At 46.1% G+C, this 14,522-nt stretch overlaps 1 protein-coding gene across 1 annotated transcript in view; it reads left to right on the top strand.

Moving 5' to 3' along the window:
- The window catches only part of RHPN2 (rhophilin Rho GTPase binding protein 2), a 59,477-nt gene that overhangs the window by 17,110 nt on the left and 27,845 nt on the right, over positions 1 to 14,522 (top strand). The window contains exons 3-4 of the mRNA XM_003997951.6: positions 10,436 to 10,564; positions 13,056 to 13,131. Of these exons, the coding sequence (XP_003998000.2) occupies positions 10,436 to 10,564; positions 13,056 to 13,131 (205 nt within the window). The remainder of the gene's footprint in view (positions 1 to 10,435; positions 10,565 to 13,055; positions 13,132 to 14,522) is intronic.

Genomic DNA, 14,522 nt, shown 5'->3' on the forward strand with positions numbered 1-14,522 from the left:
TGGGGACAGTGGGGAAGTACAGAGCGCATACTCTCTCCAGAGGGACCACGTGCAGTGTGCCTCATCGTGGGGGCGCAGCCAGGATTGCCGGACCTTCGGTTTTTTGGTTTTTTTCCAGAAGATAGAGATCTGATCTTTTTCTCTCCTTTTTATTTTTCTTTTTTTTAATCTTCTGATATTTGAGTTTTTAAATATTGGCACATAGTTCAAAAGGGGAAAAAAATCACACCCTGAGAACCAAATGAACTATCCCTGGACCTCCAGTTTGCAACTCCTGGACCGGAGGGTCATGACGTGCTGGGCAGAGGTGACCAGGAGCAGCCTTAGCGGTAATGATCATAACTTGAGGTTAGTGACCCCTCACACGGTCGGTTCTGATAGAGGCTGGTGCATGTGCAATGGGGTGTGTGAACCCCCCATGACCTTTGGGGCTCGCAGCAATCCTGAGGCCTGCCTTCCTATGCTGGGAGCAGATGTCCTGCCAGACCGGCTGATCTGCCGCCTTAGCTGGGTGGCCACATGGGGCCGCCAGGTGGTACTTGCAGGATTTGGGGACAGATGGATTAAGGTCAGACCGTTTCAATAAGGTCTCCGAAGCTGGTGCAAGTCTTGGTGCTTGTCAACATGCCTGTTCCTGAGGGGACCATTTTACTGAAAGATAGGACAGAAAAAAGTTCCACCAAAGTAAATGGAGCTCCATGGGGTCAATATTCAAAATTCACACGCAGCTTTAAGACAAAACACGGGACGTTGAAGAAATTTTGGATTTGGAGCGGAGACACAAGCCATCATCATGTGGGGGCTTCTTAGGGTGGAAAAGGTCTCGGCAGCTCCAAATTCAGACAGAGGAGAATGCATGGATGTAGTCAGTAGCCTCAGGAAATAATTTGAATATGGCCTTCCTTCCCTGTTCACACTTGTTGGGTTCATCACTCAGAGAGAGGCAGTGAGACACCTTCTCGTTCTTGACTTTTGGAACATGTGCATGCTCTTGATGAAACATCCAAGGGAAGGGGCCTTTCCCTGGTGGTCCGGGCCTGAGGGAGGCCGTGGGGGACCTGGGCCGAAGCACACTTTTGCTTCATCCTGGTTGGCCTCAAGTGCTCTTTTGGTTTGTTTGTTTGTTTGTTTGTTTGTTTATGAGAGAGAGAGTGGGTGAAAGGGGCAGGGAGAGAGAGAGAGAGACAGAATCTTAAGCAGGCTCCACACTCAGTGCAGAGCCTGACGCAGGGCATGATCCCATGACCCTGGGGTCATGACCTGAGCCAAAATCAAGAGTTGCTCAACTGATTGAGCCACCAAGGCCCCCCCAAGGCCTCTTTCAGTTGTAACATCAGTTACCAGACCACAAGGTTCTCGGAGGAAGTTTGCACCCAAGGGAAAGGTGCGAAAAAATAGCCATGTTCTTCCATAGAAGTGGAAGGTAGCCCAGGTGCAGAGCATCAGTGTTGAGGAGACGGGCCCTGGTTTTAATTCCTAATTTGAGCCAGCTGGTTCCATTTTTGTATGTTAACCCAGACTATTCCCCCAGCCTGGGCACAGGGGACCTGGGCACATACACCATGTTCAGTGGATTTACCTTATTTGAGAAACCCCCTTCCACCAGTGAAAAATCATTATCTGTACTAGAAGCACCTCACACTCTAGGGTTGGTTTCCTATTCATCGTTGTACCCAAAGGTAACATTGTGGAAACTGACTCTGAGGCCCTACTTGGCCAACAACTTTTTCCAGAGTGACCCACACAGAGGTCCACGTCCAAGGAGCAGCTTGCCGATTTGTTGCATCCTACCTCTCAAATTGCCAAATCAAGAGAGAAGAGAAGGGGCAAATCAATATATAGAGGAGGATAAATCCAGAGTTGGCTTGTTTGGGGGTCCTGCAGGTATGTGGGCAAGGACCTTAGGGTGAAAATTGTTATATTTAAGTTGGATCCACTCTGTTGCAGAGGACCAGCCCCACCCCCCATTTCTTCTCGAGAGTGGTCTTTATTCTGCCATTTTTTTCAGAAGAGACAATGCCAGTTTCCAGGTGAAATGGAAAGAACTAGAAGGCCGGGGTCTTGTTTTCCATTATAACTCCTATATCCTTTGGTAGACATGGGCCACAGTTTGTCTGTGAGCTTCCTGAAGGCAGCATGGAGAGGGGGATGTGACTTGGAAGGCTTTCATACCCGTTGGTTCAGCCAGAGGCAAACCAGTTGCTACAAAGAAGCCGTTCCCAATACCAAGGGTTGGGAGGATTTCTTTCCTTGTGTCCTTATGGACATTATCAGCTCGTGAATCAGTCATGTTCTCAGAAACATCTTTGTAGTACAGGTTTTACAAGCGGCAGATTGTGACCCATGGTGTGTAATGAAATCCAGTCATTGGGTTGCTGTAGTGTTATAAAAAATAGGTTATTTGTTGGGGGAGGTGTCTAGCTGGCTCAGTTTGTAGAGCATGACTGATTCTTGATCTCAGGGTTGTGAGTTCAAGCCCCACATTGGGCATACAGCCTACTTAAAAAAAATACATATACATATACATATACATATATATATATATATGTATACACATACACATATGTATATATATTTGGTCTCTGTGCCTCGTTCCTGGCACAGAGCTCCTAAAACTCTTGGAATCTCCTGTCTTCTGTATGTTAATGAGGTGACTCCTGATGGGGGAAGGGAGCCTTCAAGATACAGTCTGTTTACCAGAAAGACCAAATCCGATTAGAGCGTTAGTCCCTACCCCTGAACTTCTGGGGAAGGGAAAGGGGTTGAAAATTGGGTTCAGTTACCGATGGCCAATGATTTAATCAACTGTACCCACATAATGAAGTGATGAAACCCCCCCCCCCACAGTGAGGTTTGTGAGCCTCCAGATTGGCGAACACATCAAGGTGCCAGGAGGGTGGCATGCCTGGAGAGGGCATGGAAGCTGCTCACGCCTCCTTGGCCTATGGGTCTGTTCCATCTGACTGCTCTTACGCTGTGTCCTTTAAAATAAACCACAGTAAATGTAAGTAAAGTGTTTTCCTGAGTTTTCTGAGTCATTCTGGTGAATTATCATAGAAGGGTGTTGTGGGAACCCTTGATTTGTAGCTGGTTGGTCACAAGTACGGGTGCCCCTCCCCCTACAAACCTTGTGGCTGGCACCTGACATGGTGGCAGTCTTGTGGCATTGAGCCTTTAACCTGGAGGAACTGAATTGAATTGAAGTGTTGGGCACCCAGTTGCAGTCAGAGATTCAGAATTGGAGAGTTGCAAATATTACTGTTTTTTTAAAAAAGTAAGCTATTAGAATAGAATAATTGGTGTGCATCACATGAATGGTTTGGTTTGTGCGACTTTTGTTTTAGAGAGTATGTTTGTGTACGGATCTACTGTGTTGTGTACAAAATGTGTTTCTTACTGGTAATCATGCTTCACCCCCTCCAACCCCCTCAGAATTCCCACACCAATGCTCTTCACCGAACTGAGCTTCTAATATCTCATTGCCCAGCTGGGGAGCTCAGACGTGTACGTGTGAAGGCTTACCAAGCAGGAGCAGTAAAAGCACCAGTGTCATCATATCTACTGCCAGGGTCACGCATGGCTTTTTCTGAGGAGGTGTGACATAAGCGTGTGGGTTCAAGAAGCAGGAGTTTGGTGGGGCGCCTGGGTGGCTCAGTCGGTTAAGCGTCTGACTTTGGCTCAGGTCATGATCTCACAGTTCGTGAGTTCAAGCCCACATCGGGCTCTGTGCTGACAGCTTAGAGCCTGGAGCCTGCTTCAAATTCTATGTCTCCCTCTCTCTCTGCTTCTCCCCCGCTCATGCTCTGTCTCTCTCTCCTGCAAAAATAAATAAAAACATTTAAAAAAAAAAAAAGCAGGAGTTTGGTGAAGGAAGGGAGAGAAAACATATAAATACATCATGGAGAGACACTGATGGGCTCAAATATGTGACAAGGCAGGAAGAACCCCAGTGGAGAGGGCAGACTGTAGGGGAAATGGTTTAGCATTTTATTTTCTGGAGGAAAGACAGCAGGTGAGCAAAGCAAGCACAAGACAGGTGGCTGGATTTTCATCAGCTGGGGAGGGGAAGGTGACCCGGTACTGTCTCGCTGGCTGGCTGGAGCTCTTGGCTGATGGACCTCGGGTGTCCCCATGTGTGAAATGAGGAAGTTCTAGTAGCTGGTCTGAGGAATGACCAAGGACTTGCCAGGATGGCTCGTGGGAACGTACTCAGCAAGGCCTGGCTCAGTACTTGGTTGTTAAACTGTTAGTTTTGCAGTGATTCCTCATCTGTAAAATGCACTTGTAAAGTCTTCCAGGAAGTGTCCAAACTTCTGCTTTGAAGACTTGGGTAAAGTTCATTCCTTCATATCACTTAAACCATTCCATTCTATGGATGTGTCACATTTTGCTTATCCGCTTGCCAGTTAATGGATGGATACCTGGATTTTTCTCTCTTTTTGGCTATCTGGCTTTTGGTTGGGACATAAATTCTCATTTCTCTCATAGACTCCTAGCAGTGGAATATGCAGTTGTAGGGTAAGTTTATGTTTGTCGTTGTTAGAAACTCCCCAGCTGTTTGTTCCAAGGTGGCTGTGTCATTTACATTCAGCAGTGTATGAGGGTTCCTATTTCTCTGCATCCTCACCAATGCTTCTTATTGTTTCTTTTTCATCAGAGCCAGTCAAGTCGTGTATTGGTATCCCATCCTGGTTTTAATGTGTATTTCCCTATATTGTCTGATGACATTCAGCATCTTTTTGTGTGTTTATTAGCCATCGTATATATTCTTTCATAAAATGTGTATTCAGATCTTCTGTACATTTTATGAATTCAGAAAGTTGCAGGCTACAAAATCAATATACAGAAATCTGTTGTATTTCTATACATTAATAACAAATTATCAGAAAGAGAAAATAAAACAATTCCACTCACAATTGCATCCAAAATAACACAATACCTAGGAATGAGTTTAACAAAAGAAGTGAACCTGTTCACTAGAAACTATGGCCCCGATGACAGAAATTGAAGGTACAAATAAATGGAAAGACATTCCAGGCTCATGGATTGGAAGAATTAGTATTGTTAAAATGTCCATACAGCCAAAGCAATCTACAAATTTGCTACAGTCCCTATGAAAATTCCAATGGCACTCCTCAGAAATAGATAAAACAATTCTAAAACTCTGGAACCACAAAAGAGCCAGAATAGTTAAAGCTGTCTTGAGAAAGAAGAACAAAGCTCGAGGCATCACGCTTCCTGATTTCAAACTATATCACAAAGCTGTAGTAATTAAAACAGTATGGTACCGGTGTAAAAGTAGACACATAGATGAATGAAACAGAATAGAGTGCAGAAATGAACCCACGCATATATGGTCAATTAACTTATGACAAAGGAGGCAAGAATATACAATAGGGAAAGGATAGTCTCTTAGCGATGGGGAAACTGGACAGCCACATCCAAAAGATAAAACTGGACCGCTGTCTTACACCGTGCACAAGAACTAACTCAGAATGGAAACACTTGCATATAAGACCTGAAACCATAACATTCCTAGGAGAAAACATAGGGAGTAAGCCTTGACATTGATCATGGCGGTGATTTTTTGCGTTTGACACCAGGAGCAGAGGTGGCAAAAGCAAAAAACAAGTGGGGCTACATCAAACTACAGAGCTTTTGCACAGCAAGGAAACCATCAACAGAATGAAATGGCAACCTACTAAATAGGAGAAAGTTTTTGTAATTCGTACATCTGATAAGGGGTTAATGTCCAAAATATAGAAAGAACTCGTAAATTCAACAGCACAAAAACAAACAGTCCGGTTATAAAATGGGCAGAGGACCTGAATAGACATTTTTGTAAAGAAGATATACAAGTGGCCAACAGACACATGAAAAGATGCTCCACATCACTAATTATCAGGGAAAGGCAAATCAACACCACGATGAGATCTCACACCTGTTAGAACAGCTATTATCAAAAAGAGAAGATATAACAAGTGTTGGTGAGGACATGGAGAAAAGGGAACCCTCATTCACTGTTGGTGGGAATATAAATTGGTGCGGCCATTATGGAAAAGAGTATGGCGTTCCCTTAAAGAAATTAAAAATAGAACTACCATGTGATCCAGCGATTCTGCTTCTGAGTATTTATGTGAGGAGAGCAAAATCACTAACTCAAAAAGATATCTGCACCCCCATGTTCATTGCAGTCTTATTTGTAATAGCCAAGATACGGAAACAACCTCAGTGTCCACCAATGGATGAATGGATGAAGAAGACGTGGTATATATATACACACACCGGGTAATACTATTTGACCATCAAGAAGCACAAAGTCTTAACCTTTGTGACAATATGGACGGACCTCGAGGGCATTGTGCTAAGTGAAATAAGTCATACAGGGAAATACCATATGAGCTCACGTACATGTGGAATCTCTATTGAAAAAAAAAGAAGGCTCATGGAGACAGAGAACAGATGGAATGTTGCTAGAGTTGGGGATTGGCAGATAGGTGAAATCGGTAAAGGGTGTCAAGAGGCACAAACTTTCAGTGATAAAATAAATAAGTCATGGGGATGTAATGTACAGCATAGTGACTATAGTTAATAATACTGTATTGCAGGGGCACCTGGATGGCTCAGTTGGTTGAGCGCCTGACTCTTGATTTCGGCTTGGGTCACGATCTCATGGTTTATGGGTTCGAGCTCCCTGTTGTGCTCTGCACTGATGGTGCAGAGCCTGCTTGGGATCCTCTCTCCACCCCCCCCCCCCTTTCTGCCTCTCCCCCACTCATGCTCTGTCTGCCTCTCAAAAAAGATAACGCATTGCATATTTTAAAGTTGCTAAGAGAGTAAATATTAAAAGGTCTTATCACAAAGAAAAAAAAACCTGTAACTATGCTGACAAATATTGTTTGTGGTGATCATTTTGCAATATATATAAATATTGAATTATTATGTTTTATACCTGAAATTAAGACAATGTTTGTCAATTATTCCTTCATTAAAAAAATTGTATTATCGGGGCGCCTGGGTGGCGCAGTCGGTTGAGTGTCCGACTTCAGCCAGGTCATGATCTCACGGTCCGTGAGTTCGAGCCCCGCGTCGGGCTCTGTGCTGATGGCTCAGAGCCTGGAGCCTGTTTCCGATTCTGTGTCTCCCTCTCTCTCTGCCCCTCCCCTGTTCATGCTCTGTCTCTCTCTGTCCCAAAAATAAATAAACGTTGAAAAAAAAATAAAAAAAAAATTGTATTATCTTTTTGTTACTTGAGAAACTCTTAATGTATCTGATACGAATTTTTATTAGATATATAATTTGCAAATATTTTCTTCTAGGCTACGGCTTGCGTTTTTTGTTTTGTTTTGTTTTTTGTTTTGTTTTGTTTTTTTTGGTTTCTGAAGCACAGAAGTTTTTAAATTTGAGAGAGTCCAATTCGATTTCTTCTTTTATGGTTTGTGCTTTCGGTGTATAGCTAAGTACACATTGCCCGGCCCAAGGTCATAAAGATTTCCTTCTATATGTATATATATTTTTAAATTTTTTTAATGTGTATTTATTTTTGAGACAGAGAGACAGAGCGCGAGTGGGAAGGGGCAGAGAGAGAGGGAGACACAGAATCTGAAGCAGGCTCCAGCCTCTGAGCTGTCAGCATAGAACCTGGTGCCTGGCTCAAACTTACGAACTGTGAGATCATGACCTGAGCCAAGGTCGGACGCCCAACCGACTGAGCCACCCAGGTGCCCCTGGATTTTCTTCTAGAGGTAGTAGAGTTTTGGCTCTTATATTGAAGTCTCTGATCCATTTGGACTTAATATTTATGTATGGTATAAGATTTAGATTGAGGTTTATTTTTTGCTGATTGTGCCGAAAAGAGTTATCAGAGCAGGCCTGAGACAGCTATCCTTAGAAAGCCTGTTTGCAAGGTTGTCCCTTGGCCGGTGTCTGCAGACTGAATTTCAGGATAGTTCCCACCGTTTCCAGAACTGATAAGAATGGTTCACTGTGCCTGAGCTGTTTGCACAAACAGTGTTGTTTCTGCTGGATACCTGCTTTCCTTCTGGGAGTCTGGAATTTTGGAACATGCTAGACAGAAGTGCCTACCTGACCAGTCCCTGGTAAAAACCTGGGGCACTATGTCTCAAATGAGCTTCCTTAGTAGACAGCATTTCACACGTGTTGTCAAAACTCTGCCGGAGGAATTAAGTGTGTCCTTTGTGAGAATCCTGGGAGAGAGGACTCTTAGCAGCCTGTGCCTCCAGACCTTACCCCATGCACCTTTCCCTTTTGCTGTAATAAATCACAGCCTTGAGTACAACTCTGTTGAGTCCTGTGAGTCCTTCTAGTGAATCCCTGAATGTGGGGGTGGTCTCGGGGACACGGGCATACCTAAGGATGTCCAATGGCTTCAGCACTATTTTGTTGAAAAGACTGTCTTTTCTCCTTTGAAATGTCTTGTCATCTTTGTCAAAATCAATTGACCATAAATGTAAGGATTTATTTCTGGATTCTATTCTGTTCCATTGCCTAGCTTTATGCCACTGCTACATTATCTTGATTGCTGTGGATTTATAGTAAGTTTTAAAATCCTATAGCCTAAATCCTCCAACTTTGTTCTTCTTTGGCTCTTAGGTCCTTTGCATTTCCATACACATTTTAGGATCAGCTTGTCAATGTCTACTAAAAAGCTTATGGGTTTTGTTTTTGTTTTTGTTTTTTGAGAGAGAGAGAGAGAGAGAGAGAGCGCACGCACTTGCAGGGGAGGGGCAGAGGGAGAGGGAGAGAGAATTCTACACGCACTCCAGGTTCAGCACAGAACCTGATACGGAACTGAGTCTCATGAACTGTGAGATCATGATGTGAGCTGAAATCAAGAGTCGGATGCTTAACCAGCTGAGCCAGCCAGGCGCCTCAGCTCTTGGGGTTTTGATTGGAACTGCATTGAATTGATAGATCAATTAGGGAGAATTGACATCTTGACGATAGTGAATCTTCCAATCCATAAACACAGCGGCTCTCCAATTAATATACACTGCTTTGTGGTTTTCAGGGCACAGATCTTACGCTTCTTTTGTGAAATTTATTCCAACGTATTTTTACTTTTTGATGCTAATGTGAATGAAATTGTTTTCTGAACTTCGTTGTAAGAGTGCTCACTGCTGGTATATAGGGATAGAATTGATTTTTGCATATTGAATTGTATGCTGTGACCTTGCCGAATGAATTAGTTCTAGTATTTTGTGAATGCCTTGGGATTTTCTATATACAAGATTATGTCATCTGTGAGTTAAGACAGTTTTCCTTCTTCCCTTCCAATCCAGAGGCCTTTAATTTCTTTATTTACCTATTGCCGCTGGCTTGAGCCTCCAGTAGAGTAGTGATTAGAAGTGGCAAAAGCGAACACTGTTGCCTTGTTCCTGATCTAATTGAGAAAGCATATCTTTCACCACTAAGTACGATATTAGCTTTGTTTTTTTCATAGATGCCCTTTATCAAGTTTTGTAAATTTTCTTTTATTCCTACTTTGGTGAGAATTTTTATCATGAATCTGTGTTAGACTTTATCACATGCTTTTTTTTTTTTTTTTTCCGCATCTGTTGAGATGACCATGTGTTTTTTATCCTATAGCCTATTATTATAGTATGTTACATTCATTGATTTTCAGATAGTAAACCAACCTTGCAGGGGCGCCTGGGTGGCTCAGTCGGTTAAGCGTCCGACTTCAGCTCAGGTCATGATCTCACGGTTTGTGAGTTTGAGCCCCACGTCAGACTCTGTGCTGACAGCTCTGAGCCTGGAGCCTGCTTTGGATTCTGTGTCTCCTTCTCTCTCTGCCCCTCCCCAACTTGTGCTCTCTCTGTGTCTCTCAAAATATAAATAAATGTAAAAAAAAATTTTTTTTAAACCAACCTTGCAATCCTGGGATAAATCCCACTTGGTTATGGTATATAATTGTTGTTATATGTGGCTAGGTTCGGTTTGCTAATATTTTGTTGAGGATTTTTGCATATATATTCATGTAGGATATCAGTCTGTTGTTTTGTTTCCTGTGGTGTCTTTCTCTGGTTTTGGGTCACGGTAAAACAAGACCTCATAGAATGAGCTGGGAAATGTTATCTTAGCCATTTCCTTTCAAGGGGGTAGTTTATGGTCTTTTATGAGTGGCTGGGAGCAGTTCTCTTTTCTCTTCTCAAAGCTGATTCTTTGCAGGGATGTCCTAAGATTTATGTTTGGCAGCTCAGTTTATCATCAATGTCCCAGATCCATTTACTGGCAGGTGTGGCTCAGGATGGGCCAGGTGCTGAGCATCTCTGAGACTTCTTATCTGATCACATCTGGTGCTCACATCTGCAAGCGAACCCTCAGGACGTCCCTCTGGGGTTCGGGAGGTCTGCTCACTCGGCAGCAGGGCACTTGGGCTGAAGGCACTTTCCTCCCTCTTCTCTTCTAACAGAGCAGCTACGAACCACAAGGTGCGGGAGCAGGTGCGCCTGGAACTGAGCTTCGTGAACTCAGATCTACAGATGCTCAAGGAAGAGCTGGAGGGGCTCAACATCTCAGTGGGAGTCTATCAGAGCACAGAGTAAGTGGGGGCACTGATTCTTCCAGATACTTTCTGAGCCTTAGAACGTGCTGCAACAGGGATGGTGCCCAGATAGACCCAAGGGTGTGGCAGACCCCACTTTGGGAAGAGAGGGATTGATCAGTTTGAGGTTTGAGCGTGATGCAGGAGTCAAAGGGACGAGCCTATGGAGTTTGTTGGAAATACCCGGAGAGTGGGACAGAAAGGCATTCAATTGTCCTAGGACCCTTGGGACATAGTTTTATGGGAGAGCTGTGACTGGGTCCAGATGAAGAGACAGCATCTCTCACATGGCTCTGCCATAAAGATGCCCTGGAGGCACTTCTGTGGTTGGCCTGGAGAGCCAGCCCACCGGGTGGGGCCACCCTGCCCTCTTCCCTCTCAGCCTCTTCACCCCACACAGGGCCTGCCTGGGTCGTTCCATTGGTAGGATGCAAAAACAGACAAACTGCTTGACAGGGATCACTTACATCAAAGATTAGGGGACCCAGGTGAGTTGGCATGGCAACTGAGAGACTTCAGAAATGTACCCCGTTAAATACTTGAGAGATGAACGGCCTAATTCAGGAGCTTCCCCCTAGGGAGTGTTTGTGGGAGGTGCACTATTGAGGGGCAGACCTCAGAAAAAGCTCAGAACGTCTCCCCAAGGTGAGCTGCCTTTGAAAGACATGTCCATCTTGGAGGAAAAATAACCTTGAGGAGCTGTGCGGGGACATGAGGCTTCTCAAAAGGCAGGCGAGCGCCCGGGGAATCTCAGTCAGAAAATAGTATGTGGATTCACAAAAGGACGGCATTTGGGAACCTTGAGTCACCTTTGGAATGTGCTTTTCCCGACTGTCCCCAGTCCTCTGTGTGGTATGTGGGTGTTTTTCAGAGCCAGAGGGAAGGCATTAGTGTGTGAACCCTCTGTCCTTCCTTCTGTGACGTCCGGAGCCCTGGCTCGGTCACCTGTGGGCCCCCATGTGGGTTTGAGCACCTAACCACAGCAGCAGATGAGAGGCTTCTCCCAGCCTATGCTGTGGTATTAAATTCCAGTGTTTTGCCCAAAGGTCGACGTTCCCTGAGTAAGGAGGGCAGGGCCAAACTGGGCTGATAAACGTAGGGATGTTTCATATTCCTGCCTGCGGTACCAGACCGCAGGGATGTATCCCACAGAGACAGGCACTTAAGGCCCCTGTGTGATTACAGTGTGGCTCTACAGCGGCCAGTTGTTTCCCTGTGCCATCAGGGAGTGGGGAGAGAGACGTGCAGGTGTCACAACGATGCCTTGCATTTGCACCCGCCCCCTTCCTGTTTTCAAAGCAGATTGTTTCTTTCTTAGCGCCATTGATCTTTAAACATTTCTGCAAGGCAGAACAGGAAGAAACAGTCTCACTGGGCAGAGGAGAAAACACGAGGAGGCTGGAGGTCATGGAGAAAGTTACGTTAGCACAAGGTTGGGACTGGGGTGCCCTGGCTGCTCCGGGGAGGTCATGGGGAACACAGCCCTCGCCTCCAGGCCTAGTGGGGTGAGGGTAGGAGGGCGTTGGGGCCCAGAGGACAGAGGCATGGCCCATCCACAACCCCCGTCCAGCAGGGTCTGGCTTTCCCAGTGGGCTTTGAGGAAGCCAGGCACCCCCACGGTGGGATCCCACCTGCTTTTAGCACAGCCGGTGGTTTCCCCTCAGCCACAGGGGCAGTTTCAGCTTACAGCTGCATTGTCCACTCACCCTACCATGCATTCCTGGCCTTTTCCCCAGCTGGGCTGAGCGGCCCCAGGAGGTCTCTGGTTACAGGTCAGGGAGCTAAATCTCTGTTTGCAAAACACAGCCCGAGCCCCCTACACTCCCTTTTGGCTCTGTCCCTGTCCCTCAGAATGTAGGTTCAGGGCACACTCCCAGGGCGACCTATGGGGAAACTGAGTGGTCAGTTGTGGGGGAGTACTGTGGGGGGCAGGCAGCCGACCAGGGTGTGACCCTGGGCCTGGATCTGAGTGCACTTCAGTGTCAGAAAGGGCCCTTGCCCTCAAGGCTTTCCCCATGCAGGTGATGGGACCCTAGAGGGATTCTCCCCATCAGAGGAGGCTCCTAAGAGTCCAGGTGGGACCTGCCCTGGTGAGGAAAGGAGGAGGAGAAGGGAGGGGTTGGGAGCTGATGGAGGAGGTGCATTGATTGGCAGGGTGGTGCGCCCAGGTCGGGAGCAGTGCCCGCATCAGGCACAGACCTGCCACACAGGAGGTCCCCAGCATAGTCACTGAAGGAACAGGTTAAAATGGTAGGCCCCCGTGTGTTAGGCTGGGTAGTGCAGAAGTCACAGGCCGCTGGGATTGGGTTTAGACCAGAGACAGGTATGTGATCAGAGTCATCTTTATGGAGTATGAACCGGCATGGGGATGTGGTGGGGCCCTGAGCTGGACCAGCATGGGGACACACGTGGTGGGCCCTGAGCTGGGCTGCTGGGTGCATAGCACCCGGGACCGGGATGTTCATATACCTTGCTGTGTTCCTTCTAGGGAGGCATTTACCATCCCCCTGATTCCGCTTGGTCTGAAGGAAACCAAGGATGTTGACTTCTCAGTCGTTCTCAAGGTAAATCTCAAAGCCATGGGCACTTGACTCAATGTTTACAAAGAAAAACTAGAAGTTGTGTATCCCTTGCAAGTGGCCGTAGGCTCAGTGGGCCAAGTGTTAGTTGATTTCTGCAGGATGCCTCCAGACCCCTTCAGCAAGCCAGAGAATGCTGTGCTGTTCTCCTGTGTCCTCAATTCCCCCCAACGTTTTATTCCAAAAATTTCTAAACTTCTAGGAAAACTGAAAGAATTTGGCAGTGAATCCACGTATACTCACTACCTAGATGAACATTTTGCTTTTATGACATGTTTGTCCATCTATGCATCCCTGTATCTACATCCCAATCCACCTTGATCCCTTTAAAAAAATTTCTTCCCCTTCTTTTTAAAAAGTAACAGCTTAAACCACGCCCCCCCCCCCCCCCCCACACACACACATACACACACACAGTATCTGGCCTCCTCTTAATTGTGGCGGTCCCTGGTAAGCAGCTGTTACCTGTAGGCCCATCTGTGCCTATCGCTGTGCTGGATGCTGGTGACGTCACAGGTCTTGAGTTCCAGGTCTGTGGCTCAGTGGAGATTTCAGGTGGGAAGCGGAACAGGTGCTTGGACAGAGGCCCCCAGAGCTGCCTTACCCCTGTCCAGGGCCAAGAGAGGCCTCCCCATGTCTGGAACGCCCTCCTCTTCCTCCCCTCCCTGGCTCCATCACTCTGAGTTTTAATGAATCACCCCCAACGTCCATTTAGGAGGAGAAAGGGGAAATGGGGTGGAAGGTAGTGCCTGTCTCTGAGCTCTCCAACGCAGGCATGGTGGAGGGCAGTTAACCCCAGCATTGTGAAAAATACTGCTGAGTGTTGCATTTCTTTTCATAGTAACTCTTGTTAGTTGACTCATCTTGGACTACTTTCAATTTAGGAAAGAAAAAATGATCATATGCATTTTGGGCACTATGAAATGTGTCCTTTTAAAAGCAATTGGTTAGGGCGCCTGGGTGGCGCAGTCGGTTAAGCGTCCGACTTCAGCCAGGTCACGATCTCGCGGTCCGTGAGTTCGAGCCCGCGTCAGGCTCTGGGCTGATGGCTCAGAGCCTGGAGCCTGTTTCCGATTCTGTGTCTCCCTCTCTCTCTGCCCCTCCCCCGTTCATGCTCTGTCTCTCTCTGTCCCAAAAATAAATAAACATTAAAAAAGTTTAAAAAAAAAAAAAAGCAATTGGTTAATGCTTCAAGAGCTTCTGCACTTGACCTCCATTCTGGAGCAGATACTGTAAGTCTCTTGACATAAGCTCTTTCACTTAGGGCCTTGTTGACTGCTCCCTTGTTTATACCCAGGTCCTGGTCCCTGTCACTTTGGGGTTTATTTTGGTGTTTGAGAAGGGACATTGGTAGCCGTACAAGACTCAGGATCACC

The sequence above is a fragment of the Felis catus genome, chromosome E2, assembly GCF_018350175.1.
Source record: "Felis catus isolate Fca126 chromosome E2, F.catus_Fca126_mat1.0, whole genome shotgun sequence".
Lineage (NCBI taxonomy): Eukaryota > Metazoa > Chordata > Mammalia > Carnivora > Felidae > Felis > Felis catus.